Source organism: Hevea brasiliensis, chromosome 15 (assembly GCF_030052815.1).
Source record: "Hevea brasiliensis isolate MT/VB/25A 57/8 chromosome 15, ASM3005281v1, whole genome shotgun sequence".
Classification (NCBI taxonomy): domain Eukaryota; kingdom Viridiplantae; phylum Streptophyta; class Magnoliopsida; order Malpighiales; family Euphorbiaceae; genus Hevea; species Hevea brasiliensis.
The window spans coordinates 68,125,258-68,140,296 of record NC_079507.1 but is presented as its reverse complement, the minus strand read 5'-3'; the positions used below and the strand labels follow the sequence as shown (position 1 = coordinate 68,140,296).

The window sequence follows — 15,039 nt, the reverse complement described above, 5'->3', positions numbered from 1 at the left end:
ATTATAAATTAAATTATAAATTCTATTATTTATAAGTATATTTGAAAACAAATAATCCTTAATGATAAGTAAATTATTTATTTCTAAAAAAGTTAATTATTAATTATTCATTAATAAAGATTTATATTGTTTTATTAATAACAAAAATATAATTTATTTTCTAAGTTATTCAATTTGGTTCATTTAATCAAATTGGTAATTTCCTTGCTCTTTCTCAATGTGCATAAATAATGGATACCACCATCAAGTAGCAGTATTTCCATGTTAATATTCATGAAGTTTCATTTAAAAAAATTATAAAAATATTTAATGTACAACTTTTGAGATTGACAATATTTATTTTCTTTCCATCTCAACTTCCATAATAAAATTCTTAATCAAATAACTATAATTAAAATCTAAAAACCATGGCTAACAGCAGCTTCAGATCTCCAATGCCTTGCTTTCTCAAACCCATTAACAAAATTCTCAAAATCACCAATTGTTTGATCAATCTCTTCTTGAGTGTTCATCACAAATGGCCCCCATTGCGCTAAAGGCTCACCTATTGGTTCTCCTCCAACCAAAATGAACCTTAGGGTTTTGGATGACCTGTTCCAAGCCTCCAACCCATCTCCATTCCCTAGAAGGAGGAGGTGGTGAGCTGATACTGGCAAAGATTTTGAATTTCCAAAGATGCCTTCACCTTCCAAGACATAGACAAAAGCATTCCAAGCTAAGGGTATGGGTTGTTGAAGGTGAGCTCCTGGTTTCAGACTGAAATCCAAGTACATGGTAGGGGTCCTTGTGTAGACTGGGGATTTTGTCCCCAAGGCTTCTCCTGCTATCACCCTAACCTTGATCCCATCTTTTGATGCTTCTGCTATGTCCTTGCTGGATATTTCTTGATATCTAGGCTCAATCCTGTGATTAAATTAACAAAATTTAAGAATGGTTAATGAAACCCGAACATGATTAATTTGTATGCTGGGAAAAGTTTCAATATAAAATGATCAAGATTCTTGAAAAAGATGTAGAGAAAGTGGCACAAGCATCATTAAAGGTTCTCTCTCCAATTTTGGTCTCAGACCAAAAAGCAAGATGTATTAAAGGCAGCAAGTTCTATATATCAGGCTGGAAACAAAAACAAAACCCTTAGTGCTCCATTCTAAAGCATAACTTTTTGAAAAAGAAAGCATGATGACAAATCATAACAGTCATAAGCTGAAGCCAGCATGTTCTTGCTTGAAATTCTTGAAATACTGTTTCTGATGGATTCAAAATTATTGATAAGGACAACTTAACTGAAATTTAACCTATATCATATATTTCACAATCGAATTGAAAATGATCAACACCAATTATATTTAAACATATATTTCATCTTGGCAATGTATATCATGATGTCAATAGGGTCTACTTACATCTTATGTTTTGAGGAGAGGTTGATCCACAGCTGCAGACCCTTCTGGGTTCCTTGAGCTGCAGGCATCTCAGAGTGAACAATCCCTCTTCCTGCAGTCATCCATTGCAAGTCACCAGGACCTATGGTCCCCTTGTGACCTTCAAAATCTTCATGCGTGACAGCTCCCTGATTATTTAACAATCAGTTTCCGTTCAAAATAAGATAAGTGTTCCTCACATAAATGAGATAACTTCATCACCAATCAATGCACCCACCCTAGAGAATAATCATTCCCTAACCCACGAGGTCAAGTTTTGTTTTATACGTTGTTTTTTTCTTCACTTTTGGTGCAAGTGAATGGAATTTTGGACCCCTGCATGTTTTGTTTTCTTGCAATACTTGTCAACCTGGACAATAGTGCATGTTTGTATGAACTTGACCTATTTTTTTGGCATCTATTATTAAAATTTGAACTCCTAACTATATTACAAAATAGACATTTGAGTATGAGACTACTAGTGTATTAGCACCTGCCTCCACTTGACTAATTAAGCAGTAGCTTGCCACCATAATATCTTAATGTTATAAGATCAGGTGAGATTGACTGAATGAATAGAAACCACTTTGCATAATCAAGTAATTAATTAGTTTGACAACTTAACAAGTTTGCCGGATCTTACTTCACCCGTTAAATATTATTATAAACTTTTAGCTTTTTATTAATGGGGGAAAAATAGAGATAGGTCAATTTTTAATGCCAGAAAACGAAGGATTCTAAGTGAAAGTGGTGATTATAAATTTCTGTACCTGCAACATGTAGGTAACTGTCTCGAATCCTGTTAAGAGTAAAGAGAATAATTAGAATCAACTCATTTTCAATGTCTAAAGGCAGAGCTATATAATTTTCTCAGGAAAGGAGAACAAAGAGAAAATATGATCAAGAATTCAAACCTCTATGTGGATGATCAGGGAAACCAGCTGGGGCAGTAACTGCAATATCCAAAAAAAAAAAAAAGACAAAGTTAAGCCAAGCGATGCAGAAAGAACCAATTACTTTTCAAGTAAAGAAACAGAAGAAAACAAAGCACCCACCAGAGAACTCATCCAAAACAAGGAAAGGATCAAAGTACTTCAATTCAAACCTATAAAACAACAAACCCATTAACCCAAACACATCAAAATCCTAAAATATAATTATGTTTGATCGTTTTGTACTCTTGCCTTCCTATGCTCCTTCTAACAATGGCTCCAACTCCTTCATGTTGAGGCCTAGCCAAGAACTTCCTAACCACCTGGCGTGGTTCTTCAAGAACACCAGAATTCTCTCTTTGAGGCATTTCTTTTCTTCTCTATAAAAATAAATAAAGCTATAACAGTAACTACAGATTTCAAATGTGAGAAGCAAAGAGAAAAGTTTGAAACGTATATATAGATTATTTGCAGAGTGGTATAACTTGGCTGCGTTGTTTGGAAGGTCAAAGGAAAGTTTTAGGTGGCCCACATGGGGAGTTTTCCTTGAGCTCAAGCGAGGGGAAGGGACCTTCTGTTTCTTTCTTTATTAGTTATAGTTTCATAAGATCATATAACGTCAGCATAGCGTTGCGATGATGTGTTTTTGGAAACCCTTTGATCAAAGCCGTTGTTGAGTGACACGTTTTCAGTCAAGCTCATATCTGGTCATGGGAAGATCCTAGGTGGACGTGTACGTCAGCATGATATTTGATTGGGACCCACAAGTTTTGGAACCCAGAGCACGACTTTATTGGTCCACGTCCACCTATGTGAAATGTGATTTTGTGTATTCTTTTTTCCACTCTTAATTTCAATTGTTTGCTTCTCAACTAGAATCTATCTAAATCGGTCCAATTAATCAGATTATTATCATTAAGAAATTACTATTTACGCATTAATTATTAATTTATTGTTAATAGTATTATTATAGAAAAGTTTTTTCAAATTTTGTAAATTAATCAACGCACGTGGAAAAAAAAAGTTTTAATTTCTTTTTTCCATTTTCATGGGAAACAGTGGGAAAGGAATTTGATTATCATATATTAGAGATTTTCCTCAAATAAGAGAAAAAGAAAAGCAGAAAATCATGTTTGTGTAGATGAATGATTCTACAAAGATATCATGAATTTCGCAGTTAAAACGTAAAGAAAATGAAAAATGTCAAATCACATCAATAGCTGAATGGTTCACTTATGTTTTGTTTAATGAGAAAAAGTTGGAAGAAAATTCCCATGTAATATAATTCCACAACGAAATTTAACTAAATGCCACTTTTCGTAAGGAGAAAATCATACCAACTTTCTATTTTTCTCTTTCAACCCATGAAAATAATTAACACATTTTACAACCATAAAGTTTTTTTTTTTTTTTTTCCAATTCTCATGTTCACATTTGGATTTGATCATTTGACCAAATAATAATATCATAAAACTTGCCTTTGCTACATTACTAAATAATTAAATAATATAGACATATCTAATATAAATTTAACTTTATATATTTATTATTTTAATTTATAAAATAGAGCTTATAGTAATCACGCACACACTCTATTCAATCACAGAACACATTCCTTAATAAAATTATAATAATTTTATCAAAACATGTTAACTTATATAAGTCATACACATGTTATTTATAACTAATGTAAAATCTTGAAGGACTAGCTCTCCACACGATGAATTATGTGCAAACGACTTATGTGTGTGGAGAGCATCTCACACGTATACTAACTCATTTTCTCATGATTTTTCATTTTTATTTTTAAATAAAAAAACATATATATGATTAGTCACGTGACACATTCTTAATAAATAATATTAAATGGATTGTCAATTTTCAAAAAAAAAATCCACATGAATTAGGGTTGAGAGTGGTGGGCCATCAAGTGTGGTGGGAAGTGGTTGGCCATGACATAAGAGAAAGCAGAGCATGATGCAAAGAGCGCCGTTGGATTAATGGCATTTCAACATGAGTTTAGTCAAAATCGTGTAGAATAAACAAATCACCTCGTAAAAGAGGAGAAATTGTTAATTGTGCTTGATGTATAATGCATTATTTCTTATAATTATGTGTGATTTATTTTTAATATTATAAAAAAATTATTTTTTTATAAAAAAATAAAATATTATTTTTTAATACTCTCAATATATATAATAATTAGCGATAAATTAAATGTTATATACTAAATCAATTATTTTATATAAGATAGCAAACTAATGATTAACAATATATATATGAAGTAAGTAAGAATAACAACCCATGAAAATTACTTTACTTGGATCTGAATCTGATTAATATTTTTAAAATTTGTCATTTGATTAAAATTTATTATAAAATATCTAACTCTATCTCGAACCCGACCATTAAAACTCAATTCAATTCAACTAAACCTTTATCCCAAATATTTGGGGTCGGCTATATGGATTCCCTTTTTCCACTCTAAACGATTTTGGGTTAAATCCTAAGAAATGTGTAATGTTTATAAGTCATGTTGTACTACTCTCCTCCAAATTAATTTAGGTCTACCTCTTTTTTTCTTTCTATCCTCTAACCTAATGTACTCTACTTGTCTAACTGGAGCATCCGTATGTCTACGCTTCACATGACCAAATCATCTCAATTTCCATTCTCTTAACTTATCCTCAATTGGCATCACTCCTACCTTTTCTCTAATATTCTCATTACGGACTTTATCTAGTTTAATATGGTCACTCATCCACCTTAACATTTTTATCTCTATAACTCTTATCTTAGACGCGTACAACTCCTTCAGTGCCCAACACTCACTATCATATAACATAGCCGGTCATATGGCTGTACGGTAAAATTTTCCTTTCAACTTATTGGAAATGTTGCGATCACATAAAACTTTCGTGGTACATCTCCACTTCAACCATCTCGCTTTAATCCTGTTACTAACATCCTTCTCACATCCCCTATTGAACCCGACTATTATTGTTCAAAAATACTAGAACCCATTTAATTTTATATATTTTAATTAATAATCTACATAAAAAAATTTACTAATAATTTACATTAAAAATTTTAATAATTTCATTAAACATTTAAATTCTATTTTATTTTAAATAAAAATACAAATTTATAAATATTATTATAAAAAATATATTTTTTCTTTTTAATTTAATACTTATATAAATGAGTTTAGATAATAAATACCAAACATATAACACCCGAATCAATTATGAGTATTATTTTAAAATCCAAATCCATGCTGAATTTAATTATATATTATCCAAATTCATTTTATTATAATTCAGTTGAATCGAGTATCCATAAAAATTCGATCCACTGTGAGTCTTAAAAAATTATAACTACCAAATAATTATTTTTTAAAAAATAATTTTAATAGCTATATTTATACATTTATTGATCTTTTATTACTCTATCATCCTATATAGAATGATGATATAATACCACTACTTTACCATATAACTTCTTGTAAAGGAGTGTGTGAATATAGTTGCGATAAATAATGTCAAAGTGTTGTAAAGACTTTAGGAAACTTCTCAATTTTCATACAGCCGGCTGGAACACACCGTTTTAGCCTTAATTAATTGCTGATTTTGCTATTACAAAATCATGATGTTATCATTTTCCTTTTTCCCCGCTTAGTCAAACGCATGATTCTACATTTTATTTGATTTTTTTATTATATATTTATAATAAAATACAATCATATAAATTAATGTGTAAATGCAGTATTAATTTAATTACAAAATAAATAATTTAATATATATGTATATAATTTTTCATTTCATTTTCTAAATTAATCGTTGAAGAGGTATAATGATAAAGGTGGACTGGTGGCATCATAATGTTGTCAAATTGCCTTTTAAAGATGTAGAAAATTATTATCTTATTTATTTAGTTGATATTTAATAATAAATCAATATTATTATTATTTCATATAAAAAAAAATACCTTGAAATTTGATAATTACATATGTGTTATGAGATTTCCTCTGAAAAAATCTAATATTACCCGGTAAGATATTTAATGGAAACACTTGCAGCGCTTGTAATGATAATAATTATTTTATTATTATTATTATTTTGATAAAAATGGTGGAGCAAAGCAAGACTGTAACTGATGAAGACCCAGAGCACAAAGTTCTTCACATGGCTTGCAAGCCAATCAGCTGAAGAATTCGCCTCCCGAAACAGCTCTTGTTATTGTTAAGCTGTGATTTGAGGTTTTTCACTTTCTTGTATAATTATAAAGGGTACTTTTTCATTAAAAAAATGAAATCTCCCATTGTAATAAGACGTACATGGCAACTTTTTAATTAAAAAAATGAAATACTTAATGAATTCCTTATCGTTCCATTACTTGAAATCTCCCATGATAAAAGTCTCAAATCAATAGCCTTCTTTTTCCTCCTACCATCAATTCAATAACATGAAAAGGTTCCACAGAATCGACTTTCACATGGCGCAAACCTGTAATCTCAGACCAAAGCTGGTATTCAACGATTCATGACAAATTGAGAAAAATCCTTTAAAATTATAAATAGTATTATTCATTTATTTGTCCGAGAAGCAAAATTAATTCTGACCCACGTGAGGTTTAGAATTCAAATTTCGATCGGAGCTAATTGTTAAAAAAAAAAAAGAATCATGATCAATCCATGGGTATATTCAGTCCATGCCTCTTAACTTCTCTCAATGATACACACCAAAGAATATAAATATATCTTACACGGGTAATGAATTCTGCCTTGACTTTGTTTCTCTCCAAAATACAAGGGGAAGAATGAACATTCCTACAACAATAAACCAAAAATAAAGCACCGCAAATAGACTGTCAATAGAAAGGCGCAGGAAGATCTTAGGCAGAGCTGACTTTTTCGATTTTTAAAGTAGCGAAAATACAGTGAAGAGAATGGCCAGATTTGTAAGGAAGAAGCATGCGGCAATCTTATGCTGTCTATTTGGTCTTGGAGCTGCTGCTTGTGCAGTTCCATCACCTGGGCTGGAAGATGGAACCCTCGCAATAACGGAGGGCAAAGGTGACTCTGCCACATCGTTCTCCGTTAGCACTGGGTTAGGAGCCTCAGCTGGCGGCAATAATTCACGCGGAATTATTTCCATGAGACCACCTGGCGGAACCGGGGTCATGTAAGGAGGTGTGTTCTTGCCCAAATTTAAACAATGGTTCCCTGCAATTGGTAGGATTAAATCAAACCAGTAGAAAGCAACCATATTATCTCCTTAAAAGTTAAAAACAATTCCCATAAAGATTAAGTAGATACTTTAAATCCATCCTTCAATAAATATGTCATCTCATCCATGAATTTTATCAAAACTAATAAAAATAAAACTAAATAAGTTGAACCTTTTCCAAGTCATTTAAATAAAATAATGAATCCAAATCCATGAAGCCAAATGCAACCTCAAGGAATTTGGTAAAATAGTTTTAAAATTTGTCCAGAAACCCATAAGTTGATGAAGAATTCACCCTTTTGGCAGACTAACAAAATGCAATGGGATAAAGAATGCAACGGATTAAATAAATAGAACCTCTTTCTAATTATGGCATGTGAAACATATCCTAAATATATTTTTATGTCAAATAAATAGAAAGAAGCCACATAGAACTCTCTTACTTACTTTTGTATCTACTTGCTGTTAGAGGGAAGTCTGTGATAACACCATTAACGTTGGCTTCCATGACATAAGTGTTAACCTCAACATTTGCATCCGAGAAGAAGTCCCATGCTTGAGATACAAATTCATTGCTGAAGGTCTCTACATATACAGGGAGCCCAGCTGATTTTAGCCGTGGCACAACATCTGTAACACCAGTAAGGAATAGCGCATTATCTGGAAAGACAGAACTCTTGCTGATGACCACAGAATCAGCAAATGTCTTGATGTCTTTAATGGTTGCATCAAGAGCATCTCGAATATTCTCATCAACCTTATAAACAAGAGTGTAATTATTTTTTTCCTTAAACTTCATCAGAACAGAGCTATTACTTGACTGAATCATTAATTCCATTGCATTCTGCTTGTCATAACCAGCTTTGCTCAAAGCATCAAGTACTGCATCAGTTACCGGTAATTGCTGCTTCTCTATCAGATAAGATGCATTCTGAAAGGAACAGAAGAGAACAAAATTTCAAACACACTAGAATTTGTTTTTTCCGCTTTTCTATTGAATTTGGTGCTGCATGAAAAGTAGATAAAGTCTTGACAATCATGCAAAACAGATTTCAGCAATGAAACCATATTATCTTAATTGTGCAAAAGCAAATCATGATGTATATTGCCATCTGATTGGACATTCACATGATGCAATGGGATGATTCATAAAGTTTTATCAAACGAATAGCATTTTTTGAATCACATGTGAGATATAAAAAACAGTTGCACCCATTCATATAATAGGTTATGGCTATAACCAACCAGAAAAGCATTTCCCAGTCATATATTCATTTCAACTGAAGGGACCTGGAGTCAGTAAGATGTTAGAAAGTAGATCCTAGTACAGAAAATCAGGCAAAACAGCTCACCCTTGTGAATGGGCTTCTACAAACACTGAATTCAGTGCTTGAAAGCTAACAAATTTATAGCATGGGCAGAGGAAAAAAGCACAGCAAGCATGCATATGGACCAAGACAGAGCAAGAAGCAAATTTATTGATTGGTTACTGCACCAAGAGTCGCTGTCCAAGGAGATCACTTTTTCTGTTTTGTTTTCCCAAATTTTTTGGCCAACCAAAACCAAATGCATGATTGTTGCCATTTAGAGGGAAGAAGAAAGCAAAGGAGGCATGCTTCATCACCATAATTAACCAACTAGCCGAAAATAACTCAAATACAGGAATAAGGATCATGAACAACTAATATCAGCATAAGAAAAACCTACCTCGATGCTTATCAAGACACCAGAGAGAGAACTAGAGTTTTTTGCCAGGGCCAGGAAATCAGACAAGCTTAAGAACTTTCCATCATTTCTGAACTTTGGATTCCGGAACAATTCATATTTTGCATATGGGTTTGCCATTGCCGCTGCAATAAAATGAGTATATTAATGCAAGGGTAGTAAATATTTTAAATACTAGCAAATCCAGTATGTACCTAATTACCTACCCCAAGAAACAGAACAAAAATTCAACAGTCAAACAACTGCCGAATTTCTTGAGTAGACATTAGAGGTAGCTAAGAAAGCCAAAGAAATTGTTATGGAATAAAAGGACTAAAAGGGAAAACAAAGCAGAGCCTTATTCATGGCCTTGCCCTCATGTACTACATCACTAATTTCTACTATACGAGAACCATAGAAACCAAATCTTACATTTTCAAATACAATAAGGAGAAAAACCATCCTCTAATGCTAGGCAGAGAAAACATTTCCTCCTACAATTTTACTCTGAACTCTTCTAATTTCTGTGTCTATTTTTTTGTAGATAATTCTCAAATAGCATCATTTGCTGGCCATGAAGTCTTGAATTGCTGCCCATAAATCCGTGTCTTGAGTTTCAGATACACAGAACCAATTTATATTCATTGGGGAGGGGCAAGTCAGAAGGTAAAGATCACTACGCTGATAAAGAAGTAAAAAAGAACTGAGTTTAACTTACGCGTCAAGCTCTGAATCTGACTCCATGTCAAGCTAAAGGTAAATATTCCACTGCCTGTTTTGAGCTCTGGAATTATTGCTGAAAGGTTGCTATATTTGGACTGAGCAACTGTCGTACTGTCAATAAGATTTATGGAGCCTAGGCAAAATGGTATTCCATCCTTTGACATTTGTACAGGACAATCGATAACATCTGCACCATCTGAAATAGCTTTCTGGTATGCCTTGTCGGTACAACCAGGGTAATCTCCGCTTGCTCCATTTTTTGAGATGACCAAAACTTTTGCTGCACCAGGAACAAGGTGAACGAAATATTGGTAAAAATATCATTTCCAAAGATGTGTCACTAAAAGTGAAATCTTGTAATAACAAGAAATATGCAATAACACCTTACCTTTTTCTGAAGCATTTTTACCTAAATGAGAAAAGCAGTCTGCAATACAAAAGAAGAAATTAGCGTCTCAAAATTATTTCCTCTAAATTAGGACAACGCACCAGGCTTAAGGTATGCTTTCCTCAGCAGTGGCAGATGAATTCCCATGTAATCACAGTAAAGTTCAGTATTCAACCAATTAAGCTTGACCAAATTATGAATTCACATGTAATCAGGGAACAAACTAAGGGCAAGCCAGGAGTGCCACCAATTAAAAGCTAAATGAGAGTTCCAGGTGAACTGCTATCCAAGCATTACTGCCAAATAACCAATTAATTATTCAAGCCAATGATGCTACCTAGTAAACACAATGTTGAGAAAGAGATAAGTCCACTTTCCTTGTTCCAAAAACAAATTACTTGTATTCATTCAAGTTGAGGTTGCAATGAATGTAACTTGGACGATGACGACAGATGCAAACAAAAGGTAACAAGAAGTACTACTTCACAATGTGTAAAGAACTACAGATGCATGACAATTAGAGGGTAGAAGATGATGAAGAAGATGACTCACCTATTGCCCCTGATAGAGTTATTGGGAAGTCAGATAGCACACCATCAACAGAGAAGTCACCATTATCGATGAAAGATAGATATTCAGATACTGGATCATAACTGTAATTGAAACTAAATGGAACATCATTGTAAAACTCTGATGCAAAAACTTCCAGCCCTGCCTTGTGTGCATCCAGGACAACAGAAGTATGAGGTTGTAAGTAAAGACTTGCATCAACAGGCCATATGTAACCCTTAGGGATAAGAATTCCAGAGGCAAATGTCTTGATAAATGTTAAATTCTTCAACAGAGAACTGTAAGTCTGGTTTGTTGAAGGCTCAAAATCATTAGGTCCTAGAAAGCGGAAGACCAGTTTTGTCACATTAGGGTTGACTCGTGCAGCAATACTTCTCAGGAAAACCACCTCTGGTGATGAGATATAATTGACAACCACTTTTCTAGATAGAGCAAGTATGTAACTTCTCATGCTCAAATTGTGTTGTGTGAAAAATGCATCATGCTGCAAAACAATCCAATGAAAAAGGTTGGTCAAAGTAATAGCTATGAAAGCATATTCCATTGAATTGAAGGAAATGAAATAATAAGAATGAGAGGAAAAACAAAATAAAAATAATGCCTGTATAATTTAAAGAGGGCACCTATCTAACATAAAAAGGAAATCTTATTCTATCATCTACCTGAACATTCAACCACATGCCTGATGGTTTTAGTGCAGCCACATTCTCAACTTGCTGGATTGGAGACAAGCCATCAAATTTGTTAGGTCGAGAATAGACACCCTGGGTATCTGTCACATTATAAAAGTAATGCTATAATCAGATTGTCACAGCCTAAATTACATATTCAAGCAAAAAGTTAATCTTCAGAGTGTCAAAGCGCAAATAATACACAAACCAGAATTAAGGAACTATAAGTGTTAATTGATCAGATATCTAAGCACAATTTTCTTTCCTTGTTAAGAGAGGCACAATAAGCAGTTCCATACAAGTATCCGATAACTATAATAATTTCATGGTAGACCAGTAAGCAGCTCTACTCAGGTTAATTTGACAACTGATGCAGTATATACAAATCCCAAAGGCAAAACACAAATCTCTTGATCTAACATTAAATGAACTAGGTTTTTTTAAACACCAGTTATCATCCAGTGAACCACTATTATTAACTGTTTCCTTTTCTTTTGGTAGGAATGATCTCAGTCACTGTAATTCAATACCACTCATCCATCATGCAAAGCTTTACACAGAGATGGTCCATATAATAACAGTGAATTGCAGGTCAGAAATAAGGCAAAGCCATGAACACAGAAAATGAATATCAGAGAAACCTTGACCATGCAACTAATTCACTGGAATGATCAAAAGTAACAACAGCAACAAGTAAATTAGACATACACTAAGAGGATTCTAAAGTGACAAGGAAAATGTGGATATTGCAAGCAAAGAACTTTGCTCTTATTATAATTATTTATAGCATATAAGTCCCTGTAACCAGTGATTTGGAAATTTAGGAAAGGAAATTTGATAGTTGTACTCGGTCAAAGTCATTGCTGACAGTAACAAGCTGTACATTTCAGTTCTATCCATCCTTCCCAACAAAATCCACAATACAATATCAAGATGAATATAATAATCCACTAAATATATAAAAGTAAACAGGACATCAAAATGACAAGTAATGACACACAGAAATTTGTTTAAGATAAAATCAACTCACAGACTACAGATGATAAATCACTGAAAGTGAAATCCACTGAAAAACATCCTCGAGTGGGGACACCATTAACTAGGTAAGTCTTGTACTTATTTAAAATTGAAATGTTGGTAGAATTTTCCAGCCTGAGATCAGGAGCACAAATCCCTACTCCATCTTTGGTTAACTGCACATCACACCATAGAATTACATCGGGTACACTGGTTTCCAATGCGAACTGATAAGCATAATAGCTTGAATCTGGAAATAGCCCTGAAAACCCTCCACGTGCAACAACTAAAGGTGGATTTCCTGCAATAGAAATTGAATGAGTGAGCTTATCCAATATATAGCCAAAAAAAGTCCTTGAAATTATGGCTGAAACTTGATTCCAATACCAAATGATTTTACATTCTCTTTTTCTCAACCCAAAATGTTCTATTTCTGTTGCATTTAGCACAGGAGGCATTAGGGGGACATGTGTTGAACCACATATACAGTATGATTCTCCATGCTGATAATTTGTTCAGCTCGGATTCCATAAACTGCAAAGAAAATTTAACATGCAAATAATAAACATTCTTTTTAAAATAAGAAGTTTTTTTTTTTGTTTCTACCAATTTCCTCGGCCTAAAGATTTGGTTACACCAGGTTTATTGCAGCAATCAATGAATGAATGAGTGCTACACTTGACGAATGAGTAATTGACATGGACTTTACGCTATGTTTGGATATGGTTTTGTGATGGTTGTATGGTTATGTTCCTATAAGAATAATGATTTTGGGTTCTAAAATGATAACTTAACTTTTCAAACCGGTTTGGGATGTTCAGAATTTTTGTATTTCATTTTATCCTTGTATAATTTATTTTCTCATAGAAATATTAGATGTTTTTAAGGTATATTTAGTAATTAATTAAAAAAATAAAAAATATATAATAATAATAATTATTATTATAACATTATTTATAAATTAATATTTAAATTATTTATATATTTAAAATAATAATAAAATAAAAAAAATATTTTAATAATCTATATATTTATTTTATCATGTTATCTAATCAAACAATTATTAAACCATCTCTATCGTACCATCTTTTAAAAAATGTTAACACTAAAAATCATACCATACTTCAATGAAACACGCTGCACCTAATCCAATCGGCAGGTTAGTTTCTAAAACTCATCCACGTGTGGAGCTCATTCATTGGATTGGTGTGATACACCTTCATTCATCGGATTATGTAGCCAAAGCAGTCGAGTGTGTGAGGAAGAAAGCAAGAGACCGTTCAATGAAGAGAAAGACTTGACAAAAAAAGATGCATATATTTAGGAAAACAACCTTATTAAAAAAGGAGTTTTGTCTTTGTGCAGACAATTCACGAAAAGCGAGACTAATTAAAACCTTCAATTTGGAAACCAACTGAGACCCAATAAACAAAATCCTTGATCGAGAAAACCTACAATTAATTGATACAGAGAAACTTAGTGAAGATAGTTTTCAACACACACTCCAATTTCAGAATACAACTGTCTGAACGGACCAAAATCAACAAACTAATTACTTAAAAAACTCAATCGTCACTTTGTCAGAACAACGAACGAAAATATGTTAAAGCAATCGGTTTTTTCATTGCTAGAACATCTAAATGACAAAAACAAAAAAAGGAAAAATTTTGAATTCGTAATTCTCATTATTTAAGACCAAAACTCTGACAAAGAAAGGAAAAAATATATATATATATATCGTATTGAAGGTACCAAATACCAATCACAAGGTAAAATAACTTCTTCATTATTTAAAAGAACAAGAACGCGGAGATCATAGAAGATTAGCATTCTTTCGTCACTAATTTTCCTGAGCTTTCTCAGGAACCAAACAAAAATTTTCTACAAAAAATAGAAAAAGAAAAGAAAACACGAAGATTCGACGGCTACTAAAATTTAATTAGAAATTTTGTAAAAAAAAAAAAGTCACTAGCTGCGATCGATGAAGGATCAAACTTGCACGCATTTTCTAAGAAGAAATAGCAAGCATGGAAACCGAATTCTAGATGGAGAAAGAAGAGACAAAAGGAACAAGAAGGGAGGAAAAAAAAAAAAGACTCACCGCTAAGTGTCTGCCAGCGGCTAGTAGATCCCTGAGCAGAAACCAGAGTTACTAATGAGTGAAGTAGCAGAAATGCAGCCAGTAGAGAAGTAAAAGCGCGTGAACTAGACATTGCAGCCGGAGAATCTCGCCGGCAACTGATCGACGGAGCGAAGCAGCTTCGGTCAGGTTATTTCGGGAAATGTGCGAGGTTTGATAAAATTGAGAGATAGAGGAAGAGAGGGACACAAGAGGGAGATGTGAAGTGATGCACAGGCCTTTTCAGGCTGGCATTTCTGGATTTA

At 33.0% G+C, this 15,039-nt stretch overlaps 2 protein-coding genes across 2 annotated transcripts; both read right to left on the bottom strand.

The window, feature by feature from the left end:
- Positions 1-256: 256 nt before the first annotated feature.
- On the bottom strand, positions 257-2,805 carry LOC110633628 (pirin-like protein). Its single transcript, XM_021782306.2, has 6 exons — positions 2,606-2,805; positions 2,477-2,526; positions 2,336-2,374; positions 2,192-2,220; positions 1,404-1,570; positions 257-903 (listed from the first exon to the last, which is right to left on the bottom strand). Exons 1-6 carry the CDS (start codon positions 2,719-2,721, stop codon positions 399-401), a joined length of 906 nt encoding a protein of 301 aa, XP_021637998.2. The 5' UTR covers positions 2,722-2,805; the 3' UTR covers positions 257-398.
- A 4,231-nt stretch (positions 2,806-7,036) lies between these two features.
- Positions 7,037-15,039, bottom strand: LOC110633642 (glycerophosphodiester phosphodiesterase GDPDL3). The gene is made up of 9 exons (XM_058136183.1): positions 14,756-15,039; positions 12,668-12,955; positions 11,629-11,738; positions 10,949-11,450; positions 10,397-10,435; positions 10,004-10,288; positions 9,289-9,431; positions 8,029-8,512; positions 7,037-7,577 (listed from the first exon to the last, which is right to left on the bottom strand). The coding sequence occupies exons 1-9, from the start codon at positions 14,865-14,867 to the stop codon at positions 7,273-7,275; spliced, it is 2,268 nt and encodes a 755-aa protein (XP_057992166.1). The 5' UTR covers positions 14,868-15,039; the 3' UTR covers positions 7,037-7,272.